General features: G+C 50.2%; 1 protein-coding gene across 1 annotated transcript in view; it reads right to left on the minus strand.

The window, feature by feature from the left end:
• The window catches only part of LOC119372293 (microtubule-associated serine/threonine-protein kinase 2), a 109,454-nt gene that overhangs the window by 88,138 nt on the left and 1,354 nt on the right, over nt 1-19,962 (minus strand). The window contains exon 2 of the mRNA XM_037642769.1: nt 6,476-6,743. Within this exon, the coding sequence (XP_037498697.1) occupies nt 6,476-6,743 (268 nt within the window). The remainder of the gene's footprint in view (nt 1-6,475; nt 6,744-19,962) is intronic.

Below are 19,962 nucleotides of genomic sequence, written 5' to 3' on the forward strand. Positions count from 1 at the left end.
GAGCGTGGCACGTAAACCATATCGTACATGACATGCGTGTCATGATTTTTATGTTACCACGTGTCAATTATGTTCGTCATACAGAAATGTCTCGTCATACCAGTTTTCATATATATCCATTCATTTAAACGGCCGCGAGCGCCCCGATACCATGCCATGTAAATCATGCTGCACATGACAAGCGTGTCATGATTTGCACGTTAGGACCTGTCATTATGTTCGGCATCAACTCTTGTCACGCCATACCAGTTTTGGTATATATGAAATTAACGGAACAGCCGCAAGAGCCCCAAGGCCGTGGAATGTATATCATGCTGCTGATGACATGAATGTCATGATTTTCATGTTATGACCTGCCATTTATGTTCGTAATAAGGTCATGTTATGCCACACCAATTTTGGTATACATCCGTTTAACAAAACGGCCAGGAGAGCAAAAAGTCATAGGCGGTAGATAGATAGATAGACACGCTCAAAGTCGCAGAAGTTCGCTAAGAAATGCTTCGCATTTATAAAGGTGTTTAGAATGACGTCACAGCGCTCGTCTTCCTTGGTTATCTGTCGCAGCTTGCTCCGTGCTATAACCGAGCAATTTGCGCCTGTGCCAAACTTACAAAGGACTGGAGTTCCTTCTACTTTTACAGTTGCTGACCAGCGCTCATCGTTCTTGTCGCTCCTAGAGAGGGCTTCTATCTAAAAGCTTTGCTCTTGGGCGTCTACCACTGGGATGTTCTGCTTGACTTTGCGACGCCTTTCGTTTTTGGTTCGGCACGCTACAGCAAAGTGATTTCGCTTGCAACACTTTTTACAGGTGCGTCCTTTAGCTGGGCAATTGCTAGCCTCATAACTTCAGGCATACTTTCCACAGTGCCGAAGTTTGGCAACTGCGCAAATTTCCTCGTGGCTTCTGTTGCCTGCTTGTATTTGCTCGCACTGTTCTTTCCCTTCTTCGCGAGCGTGGCAGATTTCTTGGCAAAAGACGGATTCTCCGAAATGAGCTGCTCTTGAAGTTTTTTATCCTTTATGCCAAGAATAATCCTGCTCCTCAGCATGCGCTCTTCCATTTCAGCAAACTCACAACTCTTCGCCAATGTTCGTAGCTAGCCACTCATTAAAGCTTTCTCCTCGGTCTTTTCAAACCGGCTAACCTCCCTGTCCTTCCGTTTTTCTCCTCCTCCTTTCTCCTTCCTTCTGGTCACGGAAGCCGAAATGGAATTCATAATAAGCTAAGTTCAACGACGGCTTGTAAAATGCTTCGAATTTCCGTTTAAGGACTTCTATGTATCCTCCCCTTCACTGAAGACAAAAGTGTTGTAAGTCCTGCGTGCGTCTTCGCCCATGACCATAAGAAAAGTAGCCGCTTGTACCTCCTTTGGCTGTTGCCAGAAATAGGTAGCCGTGGCGTAGAGTTCGAATTCTTGCCTCCATGTTCTCCAGCTCTACCAAACGTCGCCTCTGGTATCCAAGGCCCTTGGGGGTGGCAGTAGTGTGGTGACCGGGGCACTCTCTGGCGGGCAAGTGCTGGTTCCGTGTCTGGCATGCCGGCAGTCCTTTGAAGCTGGAAACGGTCCGGGATCGCCTGCTATCCGCTTGCTTCGCTGCTGCCGATCATGACTATCGCTGCCACCATGCAGCACGCTCGAGACGGGTGCGGGTGTGGAAAGAACATTTTATTGCAGAAAGCCGCAGATTATATATGCCCGAGAAAGAGGGCGTATATTGCTGCTGTCTTGAGCGTGTGCGTGGCTTTGCACAGCGTTATCGTTACGTCACGTCACAGCCTGAACGTCTGGTTTGAAAGGATCGAGAGCGACGGCCAGGAGAGCCTCGAGCCAGGTTGAGTTAGGATGGCACATGATGGCTGCCTTGAGCTGTCGGTGAAAACGCTCAATCATCCCGTTGGCGCAAGTGTGGTAGCTGGTGGTCCGTAAACGCTCGAACCCGCTGGAAAGCCGCAGGAGCCTGAAGAGTTGAGATTCGAATAGCCGTCCTCGATCGGTTGTGACGCGACGAGGGTTGCCGAAGCGGGAAATCCAGCCGGAGAAGGCCGAGACGGCTTCTTCTGTGGTTATCCTTTCCAGGGGCCATACCTCGGGACAGGGTTGCCGTAGGGTAGATTTGAAAAATAGCCAGACCTCAAGCTAAACGTAGCGAAAGTAGCCATATCACTTAATTTGATCGCCATATTTGTAGCCAAATTGAACAGAAGCGGTATGATGAGTAGAATTTTTATTATTGAAAGATAAATAATACCATTTTGAATAAGGAAAGCCACAGAAATAAGAACACGGTTTTTCGCTCCTGCTTGGTCTTCAAGCCACAAATAATTTGCAAATAAAAGAATAAATTATAATATATTCAGTGCGTCATGCATATAGTTTATGTAGAACAGATAGTTCTTTTCAGGTGCAGAGTAATTTTGGAACATTCCAGCCAACATGTTAGTGCGAACATTAAACGTTGAAGCAGTTTTTCATTGAAACCGCAGATCGAATGTGAACAGCAGAGGCTACATAATACCAGTCCAGCTTCGGATAGTCAAGTCTGGTTAAGATGAACAGTCCAGCCTCATTTTGTCGCGGATTTCTGTCATGTTCACACGCGCTGGGCATCAGAATTAGAAACTTGCGCGTAGCATCAGTATAGATGGCGGTCAGCACGTTCGCCAACATGTTCAACACTTCGTATTCACAGGCGCGCCATGCGTTGCGTTGGGGTGCCTAGATGCACACCTGCACCCTGCTAGTGGGGGGAGGACGCGCATCGGCTGATATGGCAGAACTGCTGTCGAAATAGTGTGTTTAATCTGTAAATAATATGGAAAATGGCTACTTAATGCGCCAAAACAGAAGTTAAATGTAGCCAGAAAGTATCCAAGGCACCAACCTGAAGTTTATGTCGCCAGACGGGGTCGCAAAGTAGCTACCAACGGCAACCCTGCCTCGGGCCATCGAGTGTAACGATCGATGGCGTTGAGGCAATAGCGGTAAGGTCCGGCTGGTGGAAGGGGGCCAATGATGTCGATGTGGACGTGTTGAAACCGTTCCAACGGCAGGGGGAATTCCAACGGCACGTCACTTCGCCCGAGCGGCGAAGTGACGTGCCGGGTGACTTTGGCGCGTTGGCATTGAATGCACGTGCGTGCCCAGGTGCGGCAGTCACGTCGCATTGAGGGCCAAACATTGCGGTCAGTCACAAGGCGTGTAGAAGCGCGGATGCCGGCATGGCTGATGTTGTGTAACTGGTTGAAAACGCTCACTCGTCCGGTGGATATGTCGCAGTAGAGAGTGTCTGTCGACCCAGGGACGGCAACTTGTTGAAGTTGAAGAGAAGAGGCATTCTCGAGGAGCTGCTGGAGTTGGGCGTCCGTTTTCTGAGCGTCGGCGAGGGCGTCAGTCGTCACGGGTGGCAACTCGATAGCGGAGACGTGGGAGAGTGCGTCGGCGACCGCATTATCCTTTCCGCTGATGTGTTGGATGTCCGTGGTAAATTTGGACAGTTGGTTCTGCTCAACCGGTGGAAGTTTCTCGCGGCATTGGAAGAAGGCTATAGGTTAGTGGATAGGTTTGTGGTCGGTGTAGATGGTGCAGTGCTGCGCCTCGAGGATGTGGCGAAAATGTTGGACCGCTTCGTAGATGGCAAGAAGCTCTCTACATTAGGGTGCCCAGGTTATCTCCGCAGGGGCAGAAGTTGCATCGGCGATTCTGCCAGAAGGCGAGGGCGTCTTTGGGCTAGAAAGTTTCTTGGAAAAGAACGCCAACGGGCACCAGTTTCTGCCCACGCGCTGCATGAGGAAGGCTCCAACAGCGGTGCTATAGGCATCTGTGAAGAGGCCCAAGGGAGCCTTTGGCTTGGGATGGGAGAGCAGAGTGGCGTTGCAGAGGGCAGTTTTGCAGTCTTGGAACACTTGTGTTCAATTGGTGTCCAAGTGACAGAGTGGTTGCCTCGTAGGCCAGCCAACGCGTATGTAAAAGTTGAGGATGCCCAGGAAACTGCGGAGGTCTTTTGCTTTGGCAGGCCGAGCGTAGCATTTAAGGGCCAGCTTGCGGTCAGGCAAGGGTTTGTCCCTTCTCAAGAGATTTGATGGCCAAGGAAGGTTAGCGCTTCTCAAAACTACTTGCTTGAAATTACTTGCTCAAAACTACTTGCTTAAAAGAAAAAATAGCTGTTGTTCCCTACATGCATCAGGTCACCCACCGCTTGAAAAAGGTTGGGCAACGCATGGGAGTGCGTGTAGTTTCCTCTGTACCTCACAAGCTTTCTCAGCTGGCTAGGCTGACATGTGCTGCTAGACACAAGAGGCAACTGTGCAAAACAAAGCACAGAACTAAGTTTGTCAATTGCATTAACAATGTCGTCTACAGAATCCCACTTTCATGCGGTGCCTGTTATATTGGAAAACCGGAAGATGCCTTAACGACAGACTGCGTGAGCATGCGTGCAACGTTCGCAACGGCAACGATGGTTATCTGGCCCAACATGTCAGCATGTGTGAATGCGAGGTTCAGTTTGATAGCACAGTTGTGGTTGATAGGCAGAAAGATGAGCGCACATGAATTATTATTGAGGCTGCAAACATAGCGCCTGGCGGCTCGACTTGCGTGAGCAAACCGTCAATACCTCTGTCTGATAGGGAGCTTGAGTTTCTTGACAGTGGCAGATGCCGTAGGCGTTAAAGAATCACTGTAAGGTAAAGTGGGTTTTGGAAAAGCTTTTACTCTTGTTATGGTTTGTTTGTGGTGTGTTCTTATCGGATGTGCTTACGAAACTTTTATCTGCCAGTATATATTTGTCTCATTTTCCCATTAAACCTTCAGTTGGTAGTGAAAAGCGCTTATATCCGTGTGTTATTAAGTCCTCGTCTACGTTACGCGCTCGTATTTCAAGCAAGCAGAATGAATCACCAACTAGCCCAGTCAGCCATTTTCTCAAAACTAATTGTGAAAAAAGAAACGGACACTCGTCGAGTAGTGAAAAAGTAATGAGCTAAAAAAATTACACCATCTCCCGCTAAAGAGAACCCTGCGTGGATGCGAAGCAGCGGGGAGATGGTTCGCTTGAGCGGGAGATGGTGTAATTTCTTTTTCTTGCGTTGTCGAGCCTGTGCCTTCGTCTGGCGTAGAATCAGCACTGTCTTCCAGTCTCCGTCCAGCTCCCGCTGCGTGGAGCTGCCGGCGTCCGGGATATTCGACTCCCGCAAAGTCGCAAGATCATATGCGTCTGCCCCTGCATTCCATGCCATTGGTGTCATCGTGGGATTCTTCAGCGAGGAAAGGAGAGCACGAGCGCCCCGCGTCTAGAGCCACAGAAGCAGAGGCGGCCATCGGCCGCTCGTGCCACGTCTAGACGCCGGAGGCATCACTGCTGCCTACTCGTCGCAGGAGAGAATGAAGCGCGCGAGAGGTGGGCAGCGTAGGAGAGGAGAGAGAGGGAGAGAGGACGCGCATGCGCAGTGGAGCGCAGACGCCACCGGACACAGCCGCGAGCAAAAGATGCTTCGCATCTAAAAACGACGTGTCGAAACCCGTACGGGTCTCTTGGTCACAGTTCACGGGATTTCTCGGTCACAGAAGCCCGTACGCGTTTCGAAACGCCCTTTTTAGCTCATTACATTTTTACTTCTCGTTGTGTGTTTGTTTCTTTTTTCACCGTGTTCTTTCCTCGTCAGACGGATCGAACTCCTCGTCGCCGTCGAACTCTTAGCTGTGCAAAACTAACTGATTGAAGACAGTGAAAGGTACAAAACCAAGTCCTATGCTTACGCAGTGGAATGTTGGCGTGACGTCAAACATACAGTCACGAAATATCATTGTCGAAAAAGCGCATCTCGCAAGGAGCGCAGCTCGGCCGGCTCCTGACGCTCGCACTAGAAGTGACCTCTGTTTTGCCTCGCTCCGTGTTGTTGTGGAATGAAGAACGTTCCACAAATCTTGGAATGACTGAGTGTCCTGCAGCGGCAGCGATCTAGGACACCGAGCACCTCGATGAAAGAGCCATGAGCGCGTTCGAAGGAACGTGCTCAACGAGTTTTCCTCGAGGCGGCGAGCGCTGTCAGTGGCCCGACAACGAGGAGGCGTTTTCATCCAGTGAACGCCGTCAACACGACGTGTAACACCTCGGGGAACAGCGGGAGGTCAACGAAGTACGCTTTCTTCACGCAATAACAACGAGAAGAGGGCAAATCTATTGCCGAAATAAGGCGGCTGACAAAAAAATGCAATTTTGGAACGTCTCTCGAACGCATGCTGCGAGACCGAATCGTGAGCGGGGTATCAGATGAAGACGTGACGTCATTTACTGACATTGGGGAATTTAACAGAAGCAAGTGATAGTCATGCGCGAAGCATGCAACCGACAGAAAAAATGGCGTCCACCTGATGCGGCCGCATGAAAAGCGCCACACGTGCCACTGGGTGTATAGCAGCGAAGCTCACTCGCATTCGTATGAAGAAGCAAGATGAGCGAACATACTCACCCGAACCCTCCGGCACCGAGCAGCTTTATGGATAGGAAGTCTTTCATTTTAGGGATGTACGTCCAAAAGGGTGCGATCTCAGCCAGGTTGAGCTTTTCCGTTTTAGACACGATGGTGTCGCCGACAGCCATCCAGTCGGTGGGTGGCACGTCCGACACCTTCTCCAGCGACGTGGCCAGCTCGCCCACTATGATGGTCAGCTTCCGAATGTTTTCGCCAAGCTCTTTGGCGATGTCCTGCGCCTTCTTGTAGGACATGCTGTGCAGTCCTGCATGATTCCGGCAAGCAAGAAGAGCATATGACGGGCATATGACGTAACAGTGGAGAAAACAGCGAAACAATATCAATAATTTAGAAAATGTAAAGCAACGAAAATGTCGAGCACAGAGATATAGCGAATAAAGCTAGATTTGCCCACTATTTCGGCATACTGTCTGCACGAGCTCTATCGCAGTAGAGTTAGCAAAGTTTCAGCTGATTATTTTTCGCTTTCCAGCTTGTCTAGGATTATTATTCTTCTGTTCATTCTTCGTGCGCTGAACGGCTAATTGCCAGGAAACTACTTCGGGATCCGATGAGATAAGCTTCTCGGCTCTTCTGCGCCGTTGAGCAGCATTTGCGCTCTCCTTCTCCATGGCGTTACCCACTTGCAAACGCCAGTCAGAGGGGCTATCAAGCGGCTCCAGCGCAGTGTCAGACGGCGACTGCACAACGAAGGCGAATAGCTGCGCGCGCGCCGGCGCCAGTGTGTCTGCCATGGCTACGACGTCTCTTTCTCTCGAATGCGCAGACCAGCGGTGGCGAGTCGCGCGCGGCGGTGGCGGAGTCTGCGCGCGTGCCGGCGCAAGTAGAGAGCTTTAGTGCCGGGGCCCCAAGCGGCTTGCGTACGTAAGCCCTTGCGTTCTTTTGTATTCTCTATGGATACGGCTGGGAGTACAAAGGAACGCAAGAGCGTGCGTACGCAGGTGGCTTGGGGTCCCCGGCACAAAAACTCTTTAGTGTGTCTGCCGCGGCTACGACGCCACTCCCGAACGCCACTCCTCCAGCAGCGGCGAGTCGCGCGCGGCGGTGGCGGAGAGCGCGTGAGATGTCGGCTCCGGTGAGCCAGCTGTGTGACATCACTGATCCTCGCGCATGCGCAGCACGGCTCATGAGGATCCACGCGAAATCGGCTCCGCTGTAGCTAACGCTACAAAAACGATAATTCTCGCTATTAGCCGTTTACCCTTTAAAGGAGTCCGGACACAAAAATTTTCGCCCCACGTGTTTTTGCTGCAATGTGTTCCTGGGGGCCTGTTAGTCATGACACGGCACATCGTTTGCTGCAGCGCGCGACAGATAATTAATTATAAGCTCCTCATTTCCAACACAGCCTCAGTTTCGGTTTGACAGAGCTCCAAAAACGACAAGCCGCCGTGTGCAACTACCACCACCTAGCGAGTGAAACGCTCGGTCACGTGAGCACACAGAACAGTGATGCATTTCCGCGCGGTCTGTCGTCGTCGGGCTCATCGTCGTCTGATGGCGACGATTTTCTTGCGGCGGGGATGGAAGGAATTTTCGACGTGGCAAATCACTTCAGGTTTGACCCGCTGGCGAGGAGCGATTCGTCGGGAAGCGCGTCAAAACAGAAATGGCGGCTACGACGTCATCATAACTTGTACCAGCTGCAACGGTTACGTAGGGGAAGTAGGGGAGTCACCTCGGGTCACCACGGAGGGTGTCAATGCACCAGGTGCGGCCTATAATGCTGGATCGCGCTCGCGAACTTCAAAATTCATATAAAATACCTTCCAAACTTTATTCGCTGTCGATATTTTGCAGATGGTACACGCACGTACACGGGAATAGATCCAGCAGGCCATCTCGGCCGCGAAATTTTGTGTCAGTACCCCTTTAAAAGAGCGGTGGTGTTCTGCTGGGCTGAGTGACAGTGATCGCAGTTCTGTGACGCGAGATTATCATACTCGGGATACTCGGGGATATGAAACTTTGTTGTCATGTTTCGCATGCACGCGCGTATGATAATGAGCGCCCCGAGTGATTGCTGCTTTGTGAAACAAAGAGAAATTTTGTCTTGTAGTGCATATGAAAAAGTGCCAAATTCAGGCTCGCCGCGTGCCCTCACGGCGCAGTCTCCATTGAAACATCTTCTGGACGAGGAGACTTGAGAAAGAAAGCGACTGACCATTGGGCGAGTTTGTACGTATTCTTTAGTATGAAAACGGCGTGACGGAAAAATACGAAAACACTGCAGTCTTCGCATCTCTCCGTCATGCGACGGACTGACTGAAAACACAAGAACATGTTCTTGTGTTTTCAGTCTTTCCGTCGCGTCGTTTTCATAAGATGAAAATAGTGACGAAAATATTTGGCCATATTGGAAGCTGATTGAAAGCACACACATTGGCTATCAGCCAGTAAAAAAAATGGCCCCTGTATATCTACTGCAAGCCATGCGACGCTGATTGCAAATGTGGGAAATTAGAAATTGACCGCCACCTGGCAAGCTGCAATTACAAGAAAAGGGCTACAGATTGACTCAAGCTATCACACCCGTGCCTTCAGTGAGTGGGCAAAGTCTCTGGCAACTTGCGCCATCCGCAAGCCCTATGTGCAATTACTCCGCAGAAAGTGCAGAAGAAAGAGCTTCAGTGGCTTTTAATATGATGATTTTTGCTTCTGATAAGGTTCAGATCAATTGAGCCAAAGAGTCAATTAATCTGCATGACATCAAAAAGTCAACCTAGGGATTTTTCTTGCAATCTAGAGTTTTTTTGGTGGTCAATCTAGGGCCAAACGTTGACTTAGGTTGGCATCACTGGGAAGAGCCCTCTTTTGAATACGGCAGGGACAGCGACAGGCGAGGCGGCCATCGAGGTCGAAGCGAGGCGGTAAATGCCGAAAACGATCCTCAGGTCACGTGGGCCCTAGGTCACGTGATCAAAGCGACCAGCCATCTAGGTACTTATAGATCTAGGAACAGGGAGTGTCTAGGCACAGTCTAGGTACAACCGCATGGTGCGTGTACTTTAAAAAGGACTGAGCGCTGGGCGAGTCCATTACAAGGAAAAACTGCGCAAAATAAACAGGGGAGACACGCACAGATCCGCTTGTGTCTTCCCTGTTTATTTTGCGCAGTTTTTCGTAGTAATGGCGCGTGTGGAGGCATAAACGCGTGGGCGTGTATCCGCAGCGTCCAAGCAAGTAAAGTTGCGGTACTACGTTACAACTTGAAACATTTCAGGCCGTTTCGACCGCGTCCTTTTTAGCACTTGTGGGAATCGAGCGCGCCCACCCCTTTGGCGCCTCGTTCCCCAGCTAGCGCGTGTGTTGGGCTCGCGCGGCTCGAGCGCCGGGGACCGCCGTTAATTGGCAGTATGGCGACCACGGCGGCAGCGCCAGGCCTCTTTGTCTGGTGCGAGCCATGCGTCGGCTTCCCGGCGCGCGGGCACGCGTCCGGGCATGCCTCGACATGCTCACATGGTCACGCCACCAAGCTAGCTTACGTCACTGCGCAACGCCTGTTCTCATTGGCCGCCAGTGACAACCCCCTTCCCCCTTAAGCTCGCTTCTGTCTGGCGCGGGGGCGCGGGCTTGCCCGCGTCAGATGCTCTCAGGCCTTGACGAGAGGTTGACGCGCTGCTGAGCAGGCGGCTTCTCGTTCGTGCGTTCGACTTCGGCCCTCGTGCGTGAGTCGTCGCGCCGTAGGAAGCGTACTTGCTCGGTCTTGCGGAGTTCCCTATACGGCCTGCAAGCCCGTGAGTGTCGCACTGTGCTGCATCTTGGGTAAACCCGTTGTTGTTGTTACCCTGCCTCGTGCGTGGTTTCTGCGCCGTGTCGGAGAAAACGACGAACCCGGCCGCAGCGGCAGTGGAGAACGTCGCGTCCCTACACGGTCGCGCTCGTAGGTAAGCCTAGTGCAAACCTATCTCCACACACTAAAACCGGAATTTGTGGGAAAAATCCAGGCAAGTAACGTGTGAAAACGCAGTGCCAAGTGCTAGAGCACTGCACGGGCCCGGACCGACCCGAAAGCCCGGGCCGGGCCGTCCGAAGCGTTTTCCAGTGGGCTCGGTCTGGGCTCGGGCTTGAAAGTGCGGGCCGGCCGGGCCCGGGCTTTAGGCTGCGGGCCGGGCCGGACTCGGGCCCGCTCATTAAAAAACGCTAGGCCTGCGCGGAAAGCGCAGCACAGTCACAGCGAAAGCTTGAAGAGCGGCATTTCTAGAGCCCGTTATAAACTCTCTTGTGGCTACTAATACAAGTAAACTAGCAACGTACCCACTAGGCCACAAATCATAACTTTTGTGAAGTTGGGAAGCACCCACCACGACATTATTCGTAATTCTGCGGAGAAACGAGCTACCACAGGTAAGGCATTACGTGCAGTTTGTTGATGCGACGGTTGATGACAATGAAGAGTAATGGCTGAGCCATTTGTAATGGGTTGGAAGCTTTAAACGACCCACAATTCACATCGTGTGACGCTCGGTCGTTATTTTACTCTCCCACCACGCTATATAACATAGGTCAAAGTGAGAAAGAGAGACACAGGGAAAGAACTTTATTCAGACCCTGAGGAAATGCATCATGAGAGCCTTATGGGCTTCCTTGGCAACCTATAGAAGTGTACTTGCGAGGAACCCACTACGCTATATATGATAATTTTTTGAAGTAGGGAAGCAGCCACTATTTCATTTTTCGTCATTCTGCAGATAATCGTGGTACCCGCTAAACACCTTTAAGGCATTCTGTGCACTTTGTTGATGCTGCGGCTGATGACAATGAAGAATTTTGGGAGAGCCCTTTGTAATGGGTTGGAAGCATTCAACGACCCACTCGTTGCGCAATTCGCATTGTGTGACGCCTGGTTACAAAATTCGCGTTGTGGGACGCTTGGTTGTTATTTTACTCTTCTACCACGCTACATTGCATGTGTTAATGTGGTACCTTCGCGGCGTGAAGCCTGCATACGGTCTTTTTGCAACGCAGTTTCAAGCACCGGCATGACTACGAGGTAGAACACTGGGCTCCCACGCAGAGGGCCCAGGTTCGAACCTCGTTCCATCCTGGAAATTTTTTATTATTTCGTTTTTTTCTTATTCCGAGCGATAGTGGTTACGGGCGGCGGCGGCGGACAACTACGGCGCCAAAAACGGCCCTTGTTGTGATCTCATAACAGCTTTTTCTGTAAAAGCCTAAGTTGGGCCTTCGAGAACACGCGAACGTTATCCATTGCATGGTCTAAGGCATTCTGTGACAAGCTGGAGTGACACGTGCAAAGAGCTTGCTCTTAGTAAAGCTTAGCAAAGAAAATAGAAAAACGAAGTTTAATTTTTTTTCTTTTTCACAAAAACGAACATGGGTTCCGCGTGAGGAAAAAATCAATTATACAAAAAAAAAACGTTCTACAAGCAATTTTTCTGTTACCATTTTTGTGATTACACTCGATACTATTAGATTACTATAACACTAATGCTAAGGGTATATATCTATACTGGCGCGATTATGGAATAGCATAAAGTATGGTGTGTAGCAGCTTGATTATAGAATTATGTGGTACATGGCGATTACGTTTCCGTGACGACGTTTGAATATGAGATTTATATTTCATCCACTTTTGGTGGCTGTTCAGCATATATATAACGTTAACGTTTTTTATCTTGCTGCAACAAATTATTAATCAGGAGCCTCTTTAAAAAAATGGGTAATTAATGTTTCCTACACGAGTATACAAAAGATCATTAAAGAAGATGTCCCGGGTTTGCTTCTACCCGCTTTTTCATGTTAGTTGTACACTTCTTTTGAATAAATTTTGTTTCTATGTTTTATTTTCACTATACTGTTATTGCAATGACTTGCCATGTGCCATATAGGCAACATTTCATTTATATTCTTTGGTATTACGTGCCCAAACGGCGATATGATTACGAGGTACGCCGTAGTGGGGACCAGATTAATTTCGACCAACTGGAGTTCTTTAACGTGCACCCAACGATAAGTAAACTGGTGTACTTACATTTCGCCCACATCAAAATGTGGCCGCCGTGGCCACGGGAATCGCACGCGAAACAGCTTAACCACTGAGCTACCACCGCGGGCAAAGCAACATTTCGATGCATGTACACACCGGATTTTCCGTCCGGTCGCCCGCTACAAAGCGCAAGACATCATTGATACTCATCATGAACAACTAATATCATCTAGAGGGCCCGGGCCGGGCCTGTCATGAACACGCGCGCCCTGGATAAGATTAGTAATGAACTCCCGGGCCCGGGCCGGGCCTGCGCTGGAACCACGGGCCCGGGCCGGGCTCGGGCTGAGTTCGGTCATGTACGCCCGGGCCCGGAACCACGGGCCCGGGCTGGGCTCGGGCCTGGCCTGGGCCGCAAAATCAGGCCCGTGCAGTGCTCTACCAAGTGCTATATGCCAAGTGCTATATGCCAACAAACGGTTTGAGAATTGCTTTGCTTCCCCCCCCCCCCCCCTTCATGTATTGCAGCACGTATATATCCCGCAAAACTACTTGTATGCAAGAGTAGCTTGGGCTTGCATTTGAAAAAGCCTTGTCGCAAAAAGTGCAGAGGTTATCATTCCTCGTAGAGGTGCTGGCACGAGCCGCGGCGTTTTCGCTGCCATCTATTGCGAGCGTCCGACAAGATAAAAGCGCTCTCGCGTAACTCGGGGAGACGGGAACACTTGTTGCGAGAACAGCAGGAACTGTAGGAAAACTTCTCAACCTCATAGGGTATAGATTGAGCTCTGGATTTCTCTCTTGGTTGACACTGCATCTTCCCTAGAATTCCCCAGAAAGCGATGTTATGCAGAGCGGTGACGTCTGTATCGAACTAGCCAATGAGAGCGAGGATCACCCTCCTGGAGATACCGCTTCACCTTCCGTACGGAGTACAGTGAACTAGAATTCTAGTTCACTATAGTACGGAGCGGCAGGCGAGGAGGACATCGAGGCACTCTAGGGACGGTTGGCCTGCAGCGAACACCGGGAAAGGGGAGGCTTCGGTTCCCTTTGTGTGTCGCGGCTACCTCTCCTGTCGCCCGCACGGCCTAGCAAGCTCGTTGGGTCGCAGCGATTGTGCGCTACCCAAGGAGGTTTAATCCTTGGTGGCTACCATTGCGTCTCAAAACAGGTCTCTGCAGTGCCAACTTTGTCAGCTGTAAACGACCGTCGGGATTATGGGCCTAAGGATCGGCTTTATGATCGGTGGACCTAGATGAAAAAAACACGGTTGTACATGTTCAAAAATATAATTCAGCAATGTGTTCGACGTACCAACAGCGTCTCTATCTTTTTATCGTTGCAAACCTATCACTTCAACTATCCCAGCTTTCTGCAAATGCGCTGCGGTCATAGGACAAGCGACGCGCGAGGCTGCCGATAAAGAGTATTTTCTATCACATAACAAGAAAAACTTTTACTCGCTTCTAAACGCACGTCGTACTCCACGCGGCATACAAATCGCCACGCCGAAGCGAACTGCTTCGCTTGAAGCATTCCTGAATATTTGCTATCCGTGCGTAACCGCAAAAAAGCAAGCGGGGCTTGTTTTGCGTTGCCATTTTGTGCATCGACGTTCACCGACACAACTTCGAGCTACGCGCCCGGAAGGGAACAGGGACAAAATGCGCGAAGTGGTCGCATTGGCGCTGCGCACTCGGAGAGCGTAGGAGAGCGTAGAGTCACTAGAAAATTTTCAGAGTATCGCATCTATTTTCCGCGCGCCGCCGCAGACGCGACTGGCTTACTGACATCACGTGACCTCTCGCCGCCATATCCCTTCCAAGCGCTTTGGGTGCAGGCACGTTGAATGCAGAGCGTGGCCGGACATTTAGCAGTACCACGGTCCCTAGAAGTACTTCGTCGCTTTTTTGAAGGCGCCATGCAGATGCCAGAGAGTAGCTCACCAGCAACCGAACGTTGCTGGTGAGCTGTTAATGTTTCCGACACGGAATGCAAAAATATACGAGATTCCCGGAGTAGCTGACCAGCAACAGAACGTTGCTGGTGAGCTACTCTGGGTATTTCGTATATTTTTGCATTCCGTGTGGGAAACATTATCAAAAAAAGAGCGTCGTTCCACGTGGCTGCATAGTTAACGGCGGAATGAATTCGCCCCCCTTGAAGAACACTCCTTTCCGCAGTGAACTACACAAACTTTGCTGGAAAAGCTCTCATGCAACAAGATACTTCACCTTTTCGGTTCGCTATGTTCAGTGATATTGAAAACTACATACGTTTCTATTTGCTCGGCTGTTTATATATCGATCTGTTGAACAGATTGTGCATGCATTTCGAGCTATAAGCGTGTCACGCACGAGAGCGAAATCGAACATTTATTAATAACTGTTTGCTGTATACCTTGAAGGCAACTGTGGCATGATCATTTGCCACTCCGCAAAACTGAAGCGTGTAACTCTGTTAATAAACTTGGTATAAGGCAATGTCAATAAGGGTATTCTTGATTTTTTTTCAGGAAAAAAATGTTGCCGATGCTGCATTGCGCCCAGCGTACCCTTACAATACTGCTTAGCGGGTTAGAAATGGTCACAGCAAAAAAAAAAAAAAAAAAAAAAAAGAACGGCTTATCCTCCCACGCATTGAGGGAATCGATTTCATGCGAGCCCTAGGTCTATATACATGCTGCATGTGTTGCAGTAGCATGCGCATTAAAAATTTTCGGGACGCGCTATTTCTGATCAAAACAACATAACGCACTGTGCGGAGGAAGTTTTAACAAGGGTGCATTAAAAAAAAAGTTGAAATTAAAAGCAATGCGGAAACCGAACCCCAGCTGTTTACGCGCCGGCAACGCCAACAAAAAAAAAACTGTTTGTCGGAACACAGCTAAATTTTTGCAAGTGCACTGTAACGTTGGGAATATTACGGAGACAAAAAATAGGAAATGCAACAATTAAGTAGTGATGTCAATAATTTTTGATGGCCTATTTTCTACGCATCTTTTAGGAAATGACAACGAATTCGCAAAATAAGATGCACCTTACCTACCGCACGCCGATTCGCCCGTGCGTTCGGCTGCTGGCGTTCCGAACCGAGACATAAATACTTCACGCACAACTTACCGTACACACACCACTTCTATTACACATAACACCCAGCTGAACAGCAAGCATGGTGCGCAAGCAAGGTATGTGTCAGCGATCAGTCGAAGGACGCAATGTTGAATGTCCTCGATGTTGTTCGATAACGTTCTTGAGTGCAGTGAACCTGAACACCGACTGCAAAGCTTGCGCAGACAGTCAATATTCACCAAGTGTCAAAGTAATTGGCATCTCGCACGGTCGCTACGCTAATGCAACTATGTCTACAGCTCCGGACCTTGCGAACACACCCGGCCGTGACATGAAAAGAGGCCGATGAAGCCACGAAGAGAGTTCGCAAGCACATGGCAACATTCGCCGCACGTTTCATTAGTTACACAGCTTACCGCGCAGTCGATTCATAACTGTCGATGACTCGAAATCACTTCTGATATCCTCTTGAAGAAACACACACACACATATTGCAGTTACGCCGAGCGTAACACGGCATCGAAGCGAAAAGATCGGTCACTTCTCAACACACGCTACCAACGCGCCGGACGGTCTGGAAGGGAAATGGCCACCGCCGCCCAATGTTGCCCGCGTGCAGCCTACCTTTGCGGTACTCTGAAATTTTCCAGTGGCTCTAGGAGAGCGGTGGCGACATCAGCTGAGCGCACCGTGGACACGCCGCCAGGCCTTTTTGCTTGGTAGGAGCCATGCGTCGGTCTTCCCTGCACGAGCCACGCGTCCGGACATGTCCGGAGAATGCTCGCGCCACCATGCTAGCCTACGTCACTGCGCAAGGCCTGTCCACATTGACCGCCAGTGACAAACCCCTCTCCCATGAGCTTGCTTCTGTCTGGCACTGGCTTGTCCGCGTCAGATGCTCTCAGGCCTGCACGATAGGTTGACGCTCTGCTCTGGCAGGCGGCTTCTCTCCGTGCGCTCGACTGTTGCCCTTTGTGTGATAGTCGTAACGCCGCTGGCAAGCGTACTCGATCGGTCTTGCGGAGTTACCCTGACGGCCCGCAAGCCCGTGAGTGTCGCACCGTGAGTGTCGCACAACCCGCGCTTGTTGACAACCTGCCTCGAGTGCCTTTTCTGCGCCGTGTCGGAGAGTCGATGAACCCGGCCGTAGCGTCTTTGTGCGCTGCGGCAGTGGAGAACGTCGCGTCCCTTCCCGGTCGCTTCGTAGGGTAAGCTTCTCGCAAGCCTAGCCACTTAGCTCCACAATCTATCTATCTATCTATCTATCTATCTATCTATCTATCTATCTATCTATCTATCTATCTATCTATCTATCTATCTATCTATCTATCTATCTATCTATCTATCTATCTATCTATCTATCTATCTATCTATCTATCTATCTATCTATCTATCTATCTATCTATCTATCTATCTATCTCTTTCTCTTTGTTCCCTTTCTCTCTCTGTCTCTCTCCCTTCCTCTTTCTCTCTTTCTTCCTCTATTTCTTTGATAACCTCTATTTCTCTCCTTTTTCTTTCTGTGTTTCTTTCTCTCGATTTCTGTTTTTCTTTCATTCTATGCTATGGTTTACCCTCTCCCCTCCTCACCCTGAGTTTCCTTTTATGCCCCCTCGCTATAGACCTCGTGAGCTGGTATGGTGGCGCTACTGCTCTCGCCCTCTATCGGGCTAGCGGCGCACTGTTAGGATTGTCGCCTACGGGCCCGTCTGCATGTTTCAAGGCGGCGGCTACGGTTGCGGCGGCCGCTGTTCTCCAAGAACGGCCACCGTAGTTCTTTTTTTTTCTGTCTGCGTTTGTAAATACGCTGTGCTAACTTACGTTTATTTTTGTTTTGTTTTTCCTGTCTGAAAAACCTCTCAAACTACAGCCGTTTAAAACTGTAGCCGAAAAACCAGCTTGCAGCGACTCTTGTTAACGTAAGCATTCAACAAAACTTCGTCCCCTTTTTGCCTCAAGCCATTCGAGAGAGACAGGTCCCCCTCAGTCCGTCTTTCTGCTGAAAACCGAACTGCGAGCCCTACCAACAAAAAAAAAGAAAAGAAAAAGCCGACAAAACACAGCTGCTTGCGCCGGAAACAAGTTATTTTCCGTCCCTTGGTCACCACGCGGGGAACAGTAGATTACCGCCCCCCCCCCACACACACAAACACGCTCACAACGCACACACACACACACACAGGCGAGCGAGCGCACACACTTTAGAGACAGTGAGACTGCAAGCGCCCATCAGTTCGTCACTGGTTGTCGTCTGCTAGGAAAGCGCATCGCCAGCCAAGGCCGCCAGCCCGCGCGTGAACGTGAGGACAAGAAGCGACGATCATGTGTTGTTCTGCGGTTTCCGTAGGATTGAAATTGCAATAACGTGTGTTTCAAAAGGAGTTCTTGGTCGCTTGGTACGAAGTCGCACGCGAGTGGTCGGTGTGTGGTCTCAAAGAAGAATTGATGTGCGTGATGGAATCTTGCGACATTATTGGGAAATCCAGAGTGCAGTCGAAAACAGTGGACTACGACGTACGAGTGGAGGTGAGCTTTTGATTTTTCAGTGATCTACGTGTGATGAGCCATACCGAACTGTTTTCGTTCCCAACGAAGAGGAGAGGACGCGGCAAATTTGTGTGATTCCGCACCCGCTACCCCTGCTCGCCGCTCTGGCTGGCAAGAAATCACGCGTGAGAGCAGAAGACGCAGGCAGGCACATTGCCCCTCTAGGTGGCCGTTGTCAGCCTGCTATCTTCATATTTCCGTGTGATCTTGTAAGCTTGTGTATACATTTAAAATAAATAATAAACGGCGAAAAAAAAAAACGCACGAGAGTGGGGACACTTATGGACGGAATTCGAGGCGTTGCTTACGCAGCCCCGCACAGCTGCGGTAGAGTTGTCTTTCATTTTCGTCCGACTTCTAAGGTAACCCGCAGAAATGCTGTAGAACGGTGTTCCTACAGCTTTTTTGCCAGCCATGCACGCAGAAGTACGGAAAATTACCGGAGTTCTGCGACGTTTTTACGTCCTTTCGGCGAGGAGCCATGAGTTTCTACCGAGACTGCGGGCACGGGAGCAACAAACGACAATCCCAAGTTTTCCGCCGCGGCCGTCCGGTGGCGCTGTCTGTTCGGTTCAAAGCTGCAGCGCACTAGGCCTATACTATACTATACGAGGCTACAGAAAACGTGCACTGAGCCGGTGGCGCCGCGGTGCGGGACTGAACGAAAGCGGCGCGCGTGCTTCGTGCAGCAGCCGACCGATAAGCGGAGCGGTGACAGGTTGTTGGCGGTGCTTCGCAATGTGGCTTATGAATTGCTGTGTCGTAAACCTTGCCAATAGCCATAAGAACAACTTACAGGGAACAATTTTTTTCAGTTTTCCTCCGTGGCCATGCCTCAGAAGCCAGCGGGAACGGTGGATTCACAGCGCAAAGCAAGTGATCTTGGGCATGTTTATGAAGTACATGCTGTAGCTATTTCGCTGTGAATTTACACTCCACGCAGGTAAACTCATGTTTTTGCAGAGCTGTCGGAACCGAGTGGCAGCCGGCAAAGTGATCTCGAGTCTGCAGACTACATTTCGTCAGCGGAAAGCCATCGACAGATCTCTCACTCGTCGTACGCCGCTGCTGATTTTTTTCCCGCCGTACCGCAGTTCGTAAACGGGGAATGGCAAGGAAGAAGCCCCGTATGCGTGGTCTCGTGGACCGCGAGAATTTTAAATTTTATTTCCCTTGTTCTGCATGCCTTTGCCTCTTACAGCACTGTGCGTGCAAGCGAAGCCGCGCCACACCGCCCTTTTGCGCTACGTGATCACGTGCAAATTTAGCACGTGTGTGACAAAGTTACTTGGGCACTCATGCAGAAACGTCTATAAACGGAGCTGGAAAACTTCGAGGAACTGCTACGGCATCACTAAATGCCACACGTTCGGCGATCGTACGTTTTACTTGCGCCCGTCACATTGGGTTGTCTAACACGTAAGACACAAATGTCTAGTCAAGAAAGAATGCATGCAAACATCGATGGTGACGGCCCATGCTTCCAGGTCCATAACGGTGTAATAGTTGCGCAAAAACGACGAAGACAAGAAAATGAACACCACAAGCGCAACTATTACACCGTTATGAATCGGTACCAACTAGCTCACCTTTCCGTTTTGCTCCAGGCCTACGCTGGCTTGCCGCACGAATCGCCCTTTCAAAACACTCTGTCGCACGTCCATGCTTTGTCACATCGAAAACATGATTAATTCCGTATAATTTGTGTCCTTTCTCTTCTTTTGAGGCTCTAAAAGAATTCTGCACTGCCAACTTTCTGAAAGCCAACCCGTTTCATCCAACATGTCGCCTTTGCGCACGCGCGCTCAACACGGGAGTACAATACGGGAGTAGCCGAGTAGCGCACAACACGGGAGTAGCCGACGGAGAGACAATTCGTAGCACGTAGTGGA

This window comes from Rhipicephalus sanguineus, chromosome 10, assembly GCF_013339695.2.
Source record: "Rhipicephalus sanguineus isolate Rsan-2018 chromosome 10, BIME_Rsan_1.4, whole genome shotgun sequence".
Taxonomy (NCBI): Eukaryota; Metazoa; Arthropoda; class Arachnida; order Ixodida; family Ixodidae; genus Rhipicephalus; species Rhipicephalus sanguineus.